We start from the raw sequence: 15,000 nt of genomic DNA on the forward strand, positions 1-15,000 counted from the left end.
GCCGAAAGCTGCTCTGCATTTAGATTGCTTCTGCAGCGGACAACCAGAACCGGCGCTGCTCTGGAGGAACACGGAGTTCTGGTTCTGGTTCTGAACACACGGCGGGAACAGAGAGTCCACATGTTGTTACAGCAGACATGAACCTGGAGCTGCAGCCTGAGCACAAACTCCGGCGGTTCATCTGCTGACGCAGAGAAATGAGTCATGTCAGAGAGTTTGGCTGGTTATTGTTTCCTCTGTCACCTTCAGGACGACAGAATCAGAACATGTTTGCCTTTTCAAGGAACTAGAAAAGACTCAGGCTGTTTTCCTACCTGATGTTCGGGACATTCGCTTCGTTTTGGGCCTAAACTACTGGATTTGTTCTGCTGTGGTTCTTCTCTCACCAAGCAGACAGAAACGGAGTGGAGTCCCATTTTATCCATTTGAGGATTTCTCCTGCTAGCGCTAAGCTAACGTGTTTGTTTTGGTTGTGTTTACCCAGAATGCCCTGCGCTGTACTCCACCTCCTGCTTTTGGACTGGTCTTCGGTCCGCTTGGCGTTCACAAGGAGTCAAACCGAACCAGAGTTCACTTGAACCGAACCCAGACCGAGGTTTCCAAGAGCAGGAAGAGACTACAGCGCAGGGCATTCTGGGTAAACGTTAGCCGAAGAAATGGCTAAACAAATCTACTACTGCTTAAATCTGACGCCTCCACTTTAGTTTCCATGGTGAAGAAGGAAGTTGTAGTTGTGCTGAGTGTTTCCTTCAGTGGTTCTTGGTGCAGCGCCCCCACAGGCCAGGAGGGGAACAGGCTGGTTTGGCTCGGATCAGATGCTGAATACAACAAAATGAAACTAAACTATAACAGAAAACATTATTAATATAAAATAAGATTTATTTTAATGCATCCATTTATTTAAAACCAAGCCGAACATTTGTAAACATTTAAAAATCTTTGATGTAGCTGGTTACACTTAAACTCTGCTGCTTCTCCAGCAGCTGATATTTACACTGATAAATATTTAAAGTGTTGATGCTGGATGAGGCAGGAAGCAGATTTAAACCCTGCAGCTTCATCCTGCGTGACGCCGCCGTCCTCTCCTCCTCCTCAACTCAATTTCAGGGCTCATTTCAGCCAGCTGCTGTAAAACCGCCGGCCGGCCGGCCCCACACACACACACACACACACACACACACACACACACGCACGCACGCACGCACGCACGCACGCACACACACACACACACACACACACACACACGCACACACACACACACACACGCACACAGGAACCCCTCCAGGACGGAGGACGTCTGGTCCCGGATATCTGGGATCTGAACGGTTCCTCTGGTGTATAAATATTACCTGCTGACCTGAAGCATCAGAGGAACATAAACAGATTTAAACCGAGGAAAAAAAACTAAAAACGTCCAAAAACCAAACAGATTCATGACTAATTAAATCGTCACATTTTATATCCATTAATGCAGTTTCTGCTCAGAGGTTCTGGGTTCTCAGGTCTTATTTCTGACTCCATCCTTCCCAAAACTCAGATCTACACTGCAAAAAACAAAATCCTACCAAGGATTTTCACTTTAGATGAGAAATTGAACCTCTAAGTAACTTTCAGCAGGATAAAGGAGCTTCTTCTAATAATTCCTTTATATTGGTGACAAAGTTCTTGTTCCAGTGGTAAATTATTTTATTTATAACGTGGGAAAATGTTTTGTTTGAAGTGAAATAATCCACCAGTGGAACCAGAACTTTGTCACAATATGAGGGAATTATTGACTGAAAAGAAGCTGAAAGTTATTGGTAGTTTAGTTTGGTCTCTTTTCAAATGATCTAAGATATTTGCACCAGAAACTAAACAAAAATACTTGGCAGGATTTTGTGTTTTTGCAGTGGATTAATCAGATTAATCAATAACAGGAATGACCTGAAGAGAATAAAGTTCTTAGACTAAAATACAGAAAATGGATTTAGTGGTAAAATGGATTTTGCTCATTTTAGTCCTTAAAACATAAACAAAAATAAAAGAGTTTATTTATATTATTGTTCCTGAAGCTCTCATGTCAGCAGGAACCTCAAAGAGAAACTTTATTTTCAGAAACTGAGGCGAAACAGCAGCAGCAGCGAGAAGGTCGAGAACGAAGGAAGGCTGTTAAAAATGACATAAAACCGGCGAACCTGCTGAAAGCTGCTTAGGACAGCCAGGCTGTTCGCACTGATACGCTGAGTGTGTGTGTGTGTGTGTGTGTGTGTGACTTGCATGAACAATCAGACTGTGGAAAAGCCTCCAGTGTAATTTCCAGTAATTCCAGGTGTTTTTCTGTCACGCTGCGCCGTTCTCTGATGTTATTACTGTGAAAGCTGCGACCTTTGACCCCATGACATCATCAGCCGCTCTGGAGGAAAACAAGGGGAAGGTTTCGCTTTTCCTTCTGCTGCGTTTTCATGACGGTTCCTTACAGAGCGAACATCACGCAGCTTCACGACCGGACTGAATGAAATGATTGGATCTGAGGGGAACCTGGTGGCGCCGGGCCGATACGGTGTCGGGCCGATACGGCGTCGGGCCGATGCGGCGTCGGACCGATGCGGCGCCGGGCCGATGCGGCGCCGGGCCGATGCGGCGTCGGGCCGATACGGCGTCGGGCCGATAAGGCGCCGGGCCGATAAGGCGCCGGGTTGATGAGACGCATTCATCCAGCTTCGTCTCGTGTCTCAGGTTTCCAGCTCGACCATCCTGGATCCCGTCGTACCTCCAGTTTTTTCTTTACTTTCACTCGGCAGTCAGAAGATTTGATTCTGAAATCTGGATATTAAAATATAAACTGTGCAGAGAAACTGCAGGTTCCAGAAATGAAACATAAAATCTGAAGTTCTGCAGGAGCTGAAAATAAACTTCCAGAAATGATTTCCATCTCTGATCGTTCTGCCTTTTCTGCTCATTTATCAGCTTAAAGCAACAGAAACCAAACGGCTCACACTGAACCAAACATTTTCCCACAATGATCATTTCCAAACATTAATCTGAACATTTCCCATCAAAATGCTGCTTGTATTAGTGACTCATTTGTAGTTTGTAAATATCCAGTTATTCCCTCATTTCTGGAGCAGCCTGTGATTTATCTCCACTAAACCTGGACCATTTGCATAAAAGCACCAAAATAAGAGCAGAAGTGACTTTGTTTTCATTCCAGTATGTCGTTTAAAAGCTTCCAGTGTTCAGACTGAGCAGCAGGACCGGCTCGATAATGACCGTCAGCAAACCAAACCGCGGCGGCGGCTCCTTCAGCCTCTTTGTCCTGAGCGATGATGGCGGCCGCTTCATCGCACCGAGCGATCGATGCCCAAGTGACACACACACCCCGACGTGAACACACACTCAGCGTGGCGACACGTTCCGGGTGTAGGTGGTGAGGCACGAACCTCCAACCTCTGACCGATCGATAGCAGCACACACACACACACACACACACACACACACACACACACACACACACACACACACACTCACTCACTCATAATACAGATGACCTTCCATTTTCTGAGCTCGATAAAAGCCGACGTCGAGGAGAGATCCGCTCTGAGAGAGGAGGATAAACATCTCTGCTTCTGTTTCTGGAGACGTTTCATGTAGAGGAGGTTTTTAAAGACGAGGCGATTTAGAGATAAAATCAAACTAAACATAAACTAAGTGTTTCCCTTTGATGCTGTGGCTTTTCATTTTATTTTGGTACCAGAAATTAAACGCACATCTTCTCCAATGTGAAGCACGGTGGTGGCAGCATTGTGCTGTAAAGGTGCTTTGCTGTGCTGCAGGAGGAACTGGAGCACTTGGAAAAATCATAGCTAGATGGATATTTTACTTCCAGTAGCAAGCTAGCTAACCAATTTCCATCCAGGAGAAGGCAAGCTAGCTAACTACTTTAGCTAGCTAGTATTTTAGCTTGTTTTACGTTCAGAGGCCAGCAAGGTAGTTAGCTATTTTGGCAAGCAAGTTCTGAGCGCTAGCAAGCTAGCTATTTTACATCCAGGAGAAAGCTAGCTATTTTAGCAAGATATTTAAGGTTCATTAGCTAGCTAGCTATATTAGCAACATATTAAATGCCCATTAGCTAGCTAGCTATTTTAGCAAGATATTTAATGTCCATTAGCTAGCTAGCTATATTAGCAAGCTGTTATATGTCCAGTTGATGTAAAGTTATTTCATCCACCTATTTTAAGTCCAGGAGCTACCAAGCTAGTAATTTTACATTTTACTCAGGGCCTCATTTGGTTTTGGATGGACCGATTCCTTCGATTTCTACAGCTGAATGTTGACATGTCCTACAAAAAGCTGATTTAAAAAAGCAGCTAAAGTCCAACTAAAACTCTGAACACCTTCAGAAATCCTTGAGAACCGTTGTTAGAGACCAGGATGTTGCAGGGGAAATAGAGATCCCTGTAGGACCGAGCCGTCTGATGACATTATCTGAATCCTAATGACTGTTTTTCTGTCTCTTCTTCATATCAAACAGGTGTTTTTGGGCTGAATCCCATTAAATCTGTCATCCGGGCCGTCGCCGGGTCGCCCGTGCCACTCGCTGTGGATTGAAATGACACTCGGCAGACAGATTGTTTCCGTGTCTCGGTTTGTTTTCGTTGCTGTAGCAGGTTTTGTTTTTTTCCCGCCGTCAGAGCAGCAGCAGTCGGTTACAAAGGAGCAGGAAAACACAAGCTGTGACAGAAGAACGAGGAGATGGAGAACGCGGCGCAGGAGGGAGGAGGAGAAAATGGAAATGACCAGGAAACTCAGAGGGACGGAGGAAATTAAACACGTTCAGGAGTTTTTACAGTGCAGAGATGTGGATGTCTTTTATTCCAGGGAACGAATCCAAGCAGCAGATTCAGAAATCAGTTACTTCTGTGGATATGTGAAGATTTGTAACGTTAAACTGAGTTTTACTGGACAGAAAGAAACTTATGACACAGATGGAGCTCCATACATATTAAATATGGAGTCCCACAGGGAGACGGACTGGGAAACTTTTAATTGGAGGGTTAGACCCACTGGATGGATGGATGGACGGATGAACGGATGGATGGATGGACGGATGAACGGATGGATGGATGGACGGATGGATGGATGAACGGATGGATGGATGGACGGATGGATGGATGAACGGATGGATGGATGGACGGATGGATGGATGGACGGACGAATGGATGAACAGATGAATGGATGAACAGATAAACGGATGAACAGATGAATGGATGACTGTCCCTCCTCTCTGTCCTCTGAAGGTTTTGCTGATAATCGTCTTCATGTCTCTCCTCTGCTGATCGGGGGAGGGAGGCCGTCATCGCCATGGTAACGCCCCCCTTTATCCTGCGGTCGGCCGGCCGTTGGTACGGCGACGGCCGGAGTGTTGATTTGTGTGGAGGAGAAGAGAGACGGGCGAAGGTAGACGACTGAAAGCATTCCTGTGTGTGTGAGATAAAAACTGAGTGTGTGTCTCAGTGTGTGTCTCAGTGTGTGTCTCTGTGTGTGTCTCTGTGTGTGTCTCAGTGTGTGTCTCAGTGTGTGTCTCAGTGTGTGTCTCAGTGTGTGTCTCAGTGTGTGTCTCTGTGTGTGTCTCAGTGTGTGTCTCTGTGTGTGTCTCAGTGTGTGTCTCTGTGTGTGTCTCTGTGTGTGTCTCAGTGTGTGTCTCTGTGTGTGTCTCAGTGTGTGTGTGATGAGTTTGCTAAGGTCAGACGCTCGCTGTGGAATACAAATCTGTCATGGCTGACACACTTCCTCCTCTCTCTCTCTCTCTCTGCCCTTCGCTTGACCCTCCCATCTCTTACTTTTCTCTTCTCCGTCTCCGTCCATCCGTATCTTCCTCCTCCTCCTCTCCTCCAGCCTCCATCTCTTATCCTCCGTCTCTTTCATTGAATTCTTCCTCAAACATCTTTTCACCTCATTTTTTCTTTTCATCCATTTCTCCTTCCTTTATTCCTCCTTTTATCGTTTTATTTTTCATCTGTTCCTGTTCATTTCTCTTCTCAGTTTATTCTCTCCTTTCTTCAGTTTTCCTTCCTATCCTTCCTCCCTCGTTCCTCCCGACCGTTTTGATCCCAGTTCAGATCATCTCCAGTCTGAAACCAGTGAAACCAGTTTGCCTCTTTCTGCTAAACTGGGAGAGTAAAAACCTGAAAAGATGAAGTCAGAGATGAGAGAGAGGAAGATGAAGAGCTGATGGAGCGAGAGGAAGATGAGTTCCTCTGATTGGTGGAGGTTTAACTCTTCACCCCTCTTCAGTTTCTCCTGATGAGTTTCTATGAATCGACACCATCTGACCTTTGACCCCTATCCAGACCAAATAAGATCCCTGCAATCAGAGCCACCATTTACAACAAAGCCAGAGTTTTGGATCAGAAAACGTCCAAAACAAAATCCAACATTTTCACTGATTTTTCTGTGGAATTTCAAATTATTCAGATAATTTACAGAATCGACGATTTTCTAGAGAAAATATTCTGAAAAAGCAGTTTGGGTCAGAGCCATGCTAGTTAGCATGCTAATGGCTACCGTTTAAAAGATAGCCAATCCAGGAGCAGCATTTGGTTTCGTTGATGCTGATTGGCTGTAGCACAGGAAGTCTGTTGAAGCTAGCGTTAGCGCTAAGACAGCATCATGAATATTAATGCAAATATTTGGTTTTAAAACTACTAAAGCAGGTTATTTGTGTTTTTGTTACTTTTTTGTTTCAAAATAAATTTTAATTTCTAAATTGTTTGTTCAGTATCAATTTTCAATTTTATTTAAAAATTTTTTCATTGTAAAAACAAATTTTGTTTTAAATATGTTTTTTCAGTTTTAAAATTTAATTTTTGATTTAAAATTTAAACATATATATATATATATATATATATATATATATATATATATATATATATATATATTTTTTTTTTTTTTTTTTTGTTTACATTTTTTTGTTTACATTTTTTTCACGTTCAAATCTTTTTGTTATCATTATTGTTTTTTTCAAATAAACTTTATGGCTGACATGTAGCTCCGTACGCCTCCATTAGTGCTAATGGATGTAATCTGTGGTCTAACCTGTCACTGATTTCATGCTTAGTTCCATTTTCTTTGAAGAATATAGAACTTTATCACAACATAAAGACTTGAAAAGTGAAATTCTATGTGCAAACATGCCGAATGTGAAGATGGAGGCTTTAACCAGCGAAGCGTTTTGTCGCTGGCGACAGCAGAAGCGTCTCCACCTGCATCTGTTCCTGATTAATTAACGCTGCAGTCTGACGGCGTTTCGTTTCTGAAACTCAGACAAATAAAGAAAAACCCGTCGCCTCATCCTGAGCGTGTGAAGAGTCGCTCCAAGGATCAGGAGCTCCGGCTTTCTGAAGGGTAACAAGGTGGTACGCTGACAGCCTCTCTCACACACACACACACACACACACACACACACACACACACACACACACATACACACACACACACACACACACACGGCGTGATTCTTGTGGGAATCTCTGATTGGCTGCTGCGAGCATGCTGGGTTCCCGTGGCGATAGTAACCGAGCGATAACACCAGCCATCTGACCCTCTTAATGTCTGTGTGCGTCGCCATCTGCGCTGCAGCTCAGGAGGGGAAGCAACACGCTGAACAGTGATTAAAGGAGGGAGAGAGAGAGAGAGAGAGGGAGGGAACATGAAGGTGTCTCCAGTGCTAACACTTTGAGGAACAGGAGGTTCTCCAAATATTTCTCTTCCTGCTCTTCGTCGCCGTTATAGTTTAAAATCCTCCAGATCTCGTCTCTGAGGTCTGGAGAGAATAAAATCCTCCAAACTCTCGTTGGTCAGGCGGGCAGATTTGTGCTGACTCGGCAGTTCTGCGTGAGCGCCGGGCCAGACGGCGGTATCCGCTGTCACCCAACACGGCTAACCGGGCTTTAACCCAAACACAGCCAACAACAACAAACAGCGGCGCTGCCAAAACCCGGCGAGCCGGCTGCCGACTCGGCTGCGACGCTAATCTGATTAGCATGAAGCTGCAGAGACGAGAAAGGATCAATCAGGAAGCTGCCTTCAAAGACCAAACAAGGATCCCAGAGCGGGGAAGACATGGAGGCAAATATGGCTGAAATACGCCGTCTGATGTAAGGCGGCGCAGCTTGGCGCGTTCAGACGCTCCGTCTACCGGCTGACGATCCGGCAGTGATGCTTTCTGTGACTTTACCACATACTTACCTTTGTTTTCAGAACCTTGAAGGAACTTTCCATGAACTTTCAGAATGATTTCCGTAAATTTAAACAATACTTTCTGCCAAACTTGCAGGTCACGTTGAGGTGCTATCGAGGCGTTTTCAAAGAACCTGCAGGTTATTTTCCCTGAAACTGTGAAGTACTTTCATTTATTTTTATGATACTTTCCCTGAACTTGCAGAGTATTTTTGTAGAAATACAGAATAGTTTCCGTAAACATACACATTACATTCTCAGAAGTACACTGTTATTTTCTTTAGACTTCCAGGAAACTTTCCAGAACCTTCAAGGAACTTTTCATGACCTTACAGAGTAATTTATAAGGATACCTTCAAAGAACTTCAAGGCTACGCTCTCTTCAGCTACACTTTCATTCACTTTCCCTGAACTTACTCAGAGGTAAACAGTTATTTTCTCTAAACTTTAAGGATATTTTTCTCGGATGTACTATTATAAAACCAATATGATACTTTCTAACACTTTCCTACAGGCCAGATGCAGAAAAAGTAGTTTTCCATAAGTGTTAGAGACTTTTCATGTTACTGTCCTGAACTTTCTTTGGGTTTTTTTGTACAAGTACATAAAACATCCCTTAACATTATCTTCTCAGAAGAGGACAGTTACTTTATATAAGCTTTAAGGATACTTTCCAGAACTTTCCAAGAGCTAACAGAATAATTATGATAGATTGAAAGAGTATTTTTGCCCAAATTATGACCTGCTTTTGCGGCATTAACGAGATGCTCGCCTTCAAGCTGGAGGCTTGAACTTCAGCTTTTAAAATGTCACAAAAAAGAAAAAGAAACAAAAAATGAATCATCAGGCGTGTTTCCATCTACCGGCTTAACCAATCAACGTGATGTCATCAGATGGCGACGCTACGCGTGACGGTAAGAAACATGAAGAAAAGATGCTGACCAGCAGTTTGGAGCCTCTGGTAAGGCAGAGACCCAGCAGTGGATGGGAGAGTTTCCATTTCTCCGAAAGCTGCTAAGTGAAATTTCATCAACTTTTTCTAAAGCGACACTTCAAGATGAAAACAAACACAAAGAAAAAACACGGCTAACGTCTGTTTAGCTTGAATCAGATCCTGAAACCAACTGGGAGTCACTAAATACCTCCACTGGTCCAGGATTTTCCAGAATATTTAAAAAACTGTCCCTTCAGGAACCGTCAGAATGTCGGCATCTTTTACACGGTGAGAGAAACAAAGACTGAAAATGAATGAGAACTTTATAAATAATGAAGTGATAGAGGTGAAGGCCTGTTGGGTCAGGTGTGTGTGTGTGTGTGTGTGTGTGTGTGTGTGTGTGTGTGTGTGTGTGTGTGTGTGTGTGTGTGTGTGTGTGTGTGTGTGTGTCCTACCTGGCTCTCTGAGCAGCAGCTGGGCCATGGCCTGAGCGCTGCCTGCTGAGTTTTCAGCCACACACTGATAAAATCCTTCGTCTGATTTCACCAAACCCAGAATCTGCAGGTTGGTTCCGTCCTGAAACAGAAAAATAAAATCACGTTTCTTCCCGTCTGTCTTCCGTTTTAAAGCTGCTTCAGTTGTTTCTGCTGATGGAAACTGTGAAGTACTTTCATTTATTTTTATGATACTTTCCCTGAACTTGCAGAGTATTTTGTAGAAATACAGAATAGTTTCCCCAAACATACACATTATGTCTGTTTTTCTCTCCTCCCAAACATTTTTAAACACTCTGACCTTGAAATGATTTGTATTTTTCCTCAGAGCTGAAATTCCTCCAGAGTTTCACATGTTTCTGTTTCCACTAGTTAAAATATTCTTTATGTACGATAAACCTGCAGCTCCACATTTATGGATGGGAAACATAAACCGGGTTTGACACACAGGAAAACTTTGTTTTTGTTTTTAATCAAGTTTGGATTATTTTACAGAAATTAAGTAATGAGTTTTCAAATTTAATTTCATTTCTCTTTATTTTCATGTTTTACAGAAAAATGTAAAAACATTGAATATTCTGTGGATTTTTTTATTTTTGGTATTTGCCCTTTTTATTTGACCTCTTACAAAAATACCAACATAATGTATCAGATTATACAGTAATTTCCTGGTGGATATTAGTCAGTTTGTAGGGAATTTGTATTTTAATATTTTTCTTTATTTTATCCTTTTCATAAAAATACATTAGAGGGAACCAGGAGGGAACCTAGAGGGAACCAGGAGGGAACCTAGAGGGAACCAGGGGGGAACCAGGAGGGAAACAAGAAGGAACCTGGAGGGAACCTAGAAGGAACCTGGAGGGAACCTAGAAGGAACCTGGAGGGAACCAGGAGGAAACCTAGAGGGAACCTGGAGGGAACCAGGAGGGAAACAAGAAGGAACCTGGAGGGAACCTAGAAGGAACCTGGAGGGAACCTAGAGGGAACCTGGAGGGAACCTAGAAGGAACCTGGAGGGAACCAGGGGGGAACCAGGAGGGAACCTGGAGGGAACCTAGAAGGAACCTGGAGGGAACCTAGAAGGAACCTGGAGGGAACCAGGAGGAAACCTAGAGGGAACCTGGAGGGAACCAGGGGGGAACCAGGAGGGAAACAAGAAGGAACCTGGAGGGAACCTAGAAGGAACCTGGAGGGAACCTAGAGGGAACCTGGAGGGAACCTAGAAGGAACCTGGAGGGAACCAGGGGGGAACCAGGAGGGAAACAAGAAGGAACCTGGAGGGAACCTAGAAGGAACCTGGAGGGAACCTGGAGGGAACCTGGAGGGAACCAGGAGGAAACCTGGAGGGAACCTAGAAGGAACCTGGAGGGAACCAGGGGGGAACCAGGAGGGAAACAAGAAGGAACCTAGAGGGAACCAGGAGGAAACCTAGAGGGAACCTAGAAGGAACCTGGAGAGAACCTAGAAGGAACTTGGAGGGAACCTAGAAGGAACCTGGAGGGAACCTAGAAGGAACCTGGAGGGAACCAGGCGGGAACCTAGAAGGAACCTGGAGGGAACCTAGAAGGAACCTGGAGGGAACCAGGAGGGAACCTGGAGGGAACCAGGAGGGAACCTGGAGGGAACCAGGGGGGAACCAGGAGGGAAACAAGAAGGAACCTAGAGGGAACCAGGAGGAAACCTAGAGGGAACCTGGAGGGAACCTACAAGGAACCTAGAGGGAACCTGGAGGGAACCTAGAAGGAACCTAGAGGGAACCTGGAGGGAACCTAGAAGGAACCTGGAGGGAACCTAGAGGGAACCTAGAAGGAACCTGGAGGGAACCTAGAAGGAACCTGGAGGGAACCTAGAAGGAACCTAGAGGGAAACTAGAAGGAACCTAGAGGGAACCTAGAGGGAACCTGGAGGGAACCTAGAAGGAACCTGTAGGGAACCTAGAGGGAACCTAGAAGGAACCTGGAGGGAACCTAGAAGGAACCTGGAGGGAACCAGGAGGGAACCTAGAAGGAATCTAGAGGGAACCAGGAGGAAACCTAGAGGGAACCTGGAGGGAACCTAGAGGGAACTCACTACGATCTGGAAGTAGTCGCTGGGAATGACCTCCTCTCCGTTCTTCATCCAGCGGACGGTCGGCAGAGGGTTCCCCGTCACGGCGCACTCCAGCTCGATGTCGGTCGCCTCGTAGGCGTAGCTGTTGGTCGGGTAGTTCAGGAACTGAGGAGGAACTGCGACAAACAAGCGGCCAATCAGAGGACAGCGTTCACTAACACAAACAAATAAAATGGCTGCCGCGCCAGAGAAGGAGGTAAGGAAGGTTTATTTCTGCTAAAGCTGCTCTTTATTAATATTTTATTGAAACCCGTATAAAAATTAAGCTCCTCTGCTTTTTCCCAGTGCCAACGACAAACAGCCAATCAGGGCCAGGAGGCGGGGCTTAGAGCCTGGAGACAAACCTGCAGTTTCTGTTAAAGTTTCAAAAGTTTTTATTGAAAGAAACTGATTTGGAAAAATTTATTTTGCCTGATTTTGTTATTTATATCGATTATTGTCATTTTCGTCCTTAAAATATAAAAATTTCCACTTAACTTTATATTTCTGTCCGTCTGATGATGTAAATATTAAATGATTGATCATTTGATCAGTTACTTCAGTAGAGTTTTATCAGATTTCCTGGTGGATATTTAAACATGTTACAGTGACGCTGCTCTACTAGGTAATAATGTTCTGTCCTCCTCTGGTTTCAGGAGTTTTCCTTAGCGGACTAAACTTAACATTTCCGTGTTAAACCTGATTTCTCATCAGTTTGATGTAACAATCTGTGATGCAGCAACAGGAGGGGGAGGGGCGAGGCGTTCAGGTGTCACTCGGCTCAGTAGGTTGTAAACAGGGCCGGGTCGGGGCGAAGCGTCACCTCGTTCTGCTCGTGTTGGTGAGAGGAGATGTGAGGCGGCGGCCATTTTTAGCCCCGTCAGGCTGAAGGGCCTCCAGCGGCGGTGCGAGCGTCAAAACCTTCCTGACAGCAACGGGAACGTCTCCCGACTGTCAGCATGTCGCTTCTAAACACGGATCAACACAAGCCGGAGCGCCGCGGGAAACTGGAGCAGCTCTGGTTGTCTGAGCAACAACAACAAGGTTATCATGATTCAGTTAATGCTGCCAGGCTCTGCATTTAAATTACAGACAAACATGACGCAGTTTAACTGCACTATTTACTTTAAGAGGATAAAAATACTACGTTGTTAAAAGTTTCATTCCTCTAAGGAGGAAAATGGTTTTTATTTCCTCCTGATCGACTCATCGTTACAGGAAAACCGTTTATCCGCCGTCATCAGTGGCTATGCTAACTAGCATTAGCATTTATGCACCTCATAGAGGTGATTGACAGCGTTAGGCCCCGCCTCCTGGCTCTGATTGGTTGTCTGTAGTCTGGATGTTTCCTCAGGTCATTATCAACATGCTGACAGAGTCAACTAATATGTAGAAATATATTTTTATTAATCCTGCAGCTTTAAGGGTTAGCTTCATCATGGATGACCTTCGACCTGCTCTGCTCAGCATCTGCATGAGATTTAAGACCAGACTTTGACTAGGACACTTAAAGACCTTAATTTGCTTGATTGGAGCCGTCCAGCGTTCATACAAATCCACATTTTATGTTTTAAAAGTTAAATTAGAAGAAAATAATTCACTGACATTTTATAGCACTGAGAGATTTTCTCTGTTTATGTTCATTGGTGCTGCAGTTATGTCAGATTTACAGATTATTCATATTTTAGTGGGAATCCCTGATTGGTCGACAGCAGAAAACAACCTGAGTGATGTCATTTACACCAACAAGTAAAACATCATAAAGCTGCTGCAGGACCAGGACCAGGACCAGGACCAGAACCAGGACCAGAACCAGAACCAGGACCAGGACCAGGACCAGGACCAGAACCAGGACCAGGACCAGGACCAGGACCAGAACCAGAACCAGGACCAGGACCAGGACCAGGAACCAGGACCAGGACCAGGACCAGGACCAGAACCAGAACCAGAACCAGGACCAGGACCAGGACCAGAACCAGGACCAGAACCAGGACCAGGACCAGAAGCAGGACCAGAACCAGGACCAGGACCAGAACCAGGACCAGGACCAGGACCAGGACCAGGACCAGAACCAGGACCAGAACCAGGACCAGAAGCAGGACCAGAACCAGGACCAGGACCAGAACCAGGACCAGAACCAGGACCAGAAGCAGGACCAGAACCAGGACCAGGACCAGAACCAGGACCAGAACCAGGACCAGGACCAGAACCAGGAACCAGGACCAGAAGCAGGACCAGAACCAGGACCAGAACCAGGACCAGAAGCAGGACCAGAACCAGGACCAGGACCAGAACCAGGACCAGGATCAGGACCAGAACCAGGACCAGAACCAGGACCAGGATCAGGACCAGAACCAGGACCAGGACCAGAACCAGGACCAGAACCAGGACCAGAACCAGGACCAGAAGCAGGACCAGAACCAGGACCAGAACCAGGACCAGAAGCAGGACCAGGACCAGGACCAGGACCAGAACCAGGACCAGAACCAGGACCAGAAGCAGGACCAGAACCAGGACCAGGACCAGAACCAGGACCAGAACCAGGACCAGGACCAGAACCAGGACCAGGAACCAGGACCAGAAGCAGGACCAGAACCAGGACCAGAACCAGGACCAGGACCAGGACCAGAAGCAGGACCAGGACCAGAAGCAGGACCAGAACCAGGATAAGGACCAGGACCAGGACCAGAACCAGGATAAGGACCAGGACCAGGACCAGAACCAGGACCAGGACCAGAACCAGGATAAGGACCAGGACCAGAACCACGAACCAGGAACCAGGACCAGAACCAGGACCAGGACCAGAACCAGAACCAGGACCAGGACCAGGACCAGGAACCAGGACCAGAAGCAGGACCAGGACCAGAACCAGGACCAGAACCAGGACCAGAAGCAGGACCAGAACCAGGACCAGAACCAGGACCAGAACCAGAACCAGGACCAGGACCAGAACCAGGACCAGGACCAGGACCAGAACCAGGACCAGGACCAGAACCAGAACCAGGACCAGAACCAGGAACCAGGACAAGAACCAGAACCAGGACCAGGACCAGAACCAGGACAAGGACCAGGACCAGAAACAGGACCAGGATCAGGACCAGGACCAGAACCAGGACCAGAACCAGGACCAGGACCAGGACCAGAACCAGGACCAGAGCCAGGACCAGAACCAGGACCAGGACCAGAAACAGGACCAGGATCAGGACCAGAACCAGGACCAGAACCAGGACCAGGACCAGGACCAGAACCAGGACCAGGACCAGAACCA

The 15,000-nt window shown here is 45.9% G+C and overlaps 1 protein-coding gene across 1 annotated transcript in view; it reads right to left on the reverse strand.

Moving 5' to 3' along the window:
- dcc (DCC netrin 1 receptor) overlaps positions 1-15,000 on the reverse strand; it is a 118,872-nt gene that overhangs the window by 78,388 nt on the left and 25,484 nt on the right. Inside the window, exons 5-6 of the mRNA XM_088011222.1 lie at positions 11,715-11,869; positions 9,607-9,727 (exon numbers count right to left, since the gene is read on the reverse strand). Of these exons, the coding sequence (XP_087867348.1) occupies positions 9,607-9,727; positions 11,715-11,869 (276 nt within the window). The remainder of the gene's footprint in view (positions 1-9,606; positions 9,728-11,714; positions 11,870-15,000) is intronic.

Source organism: Poecilia mexicana, unplaced genomic scaffold (genome assembly GCF_051168715.1).
Source record: "Poecilia mexicana isolate PSO_F unplaced genomic scaffold, ASM5116871v1 scaffold_12, whole genome shotgun sequence".
NCBI classification, from domain to species: Eukaryota; Metazoa; Chordata; class Actinopteri; order Cyprinodontiformes; family Poeciliidae; genus Poecilia; species Poecilia mexicana.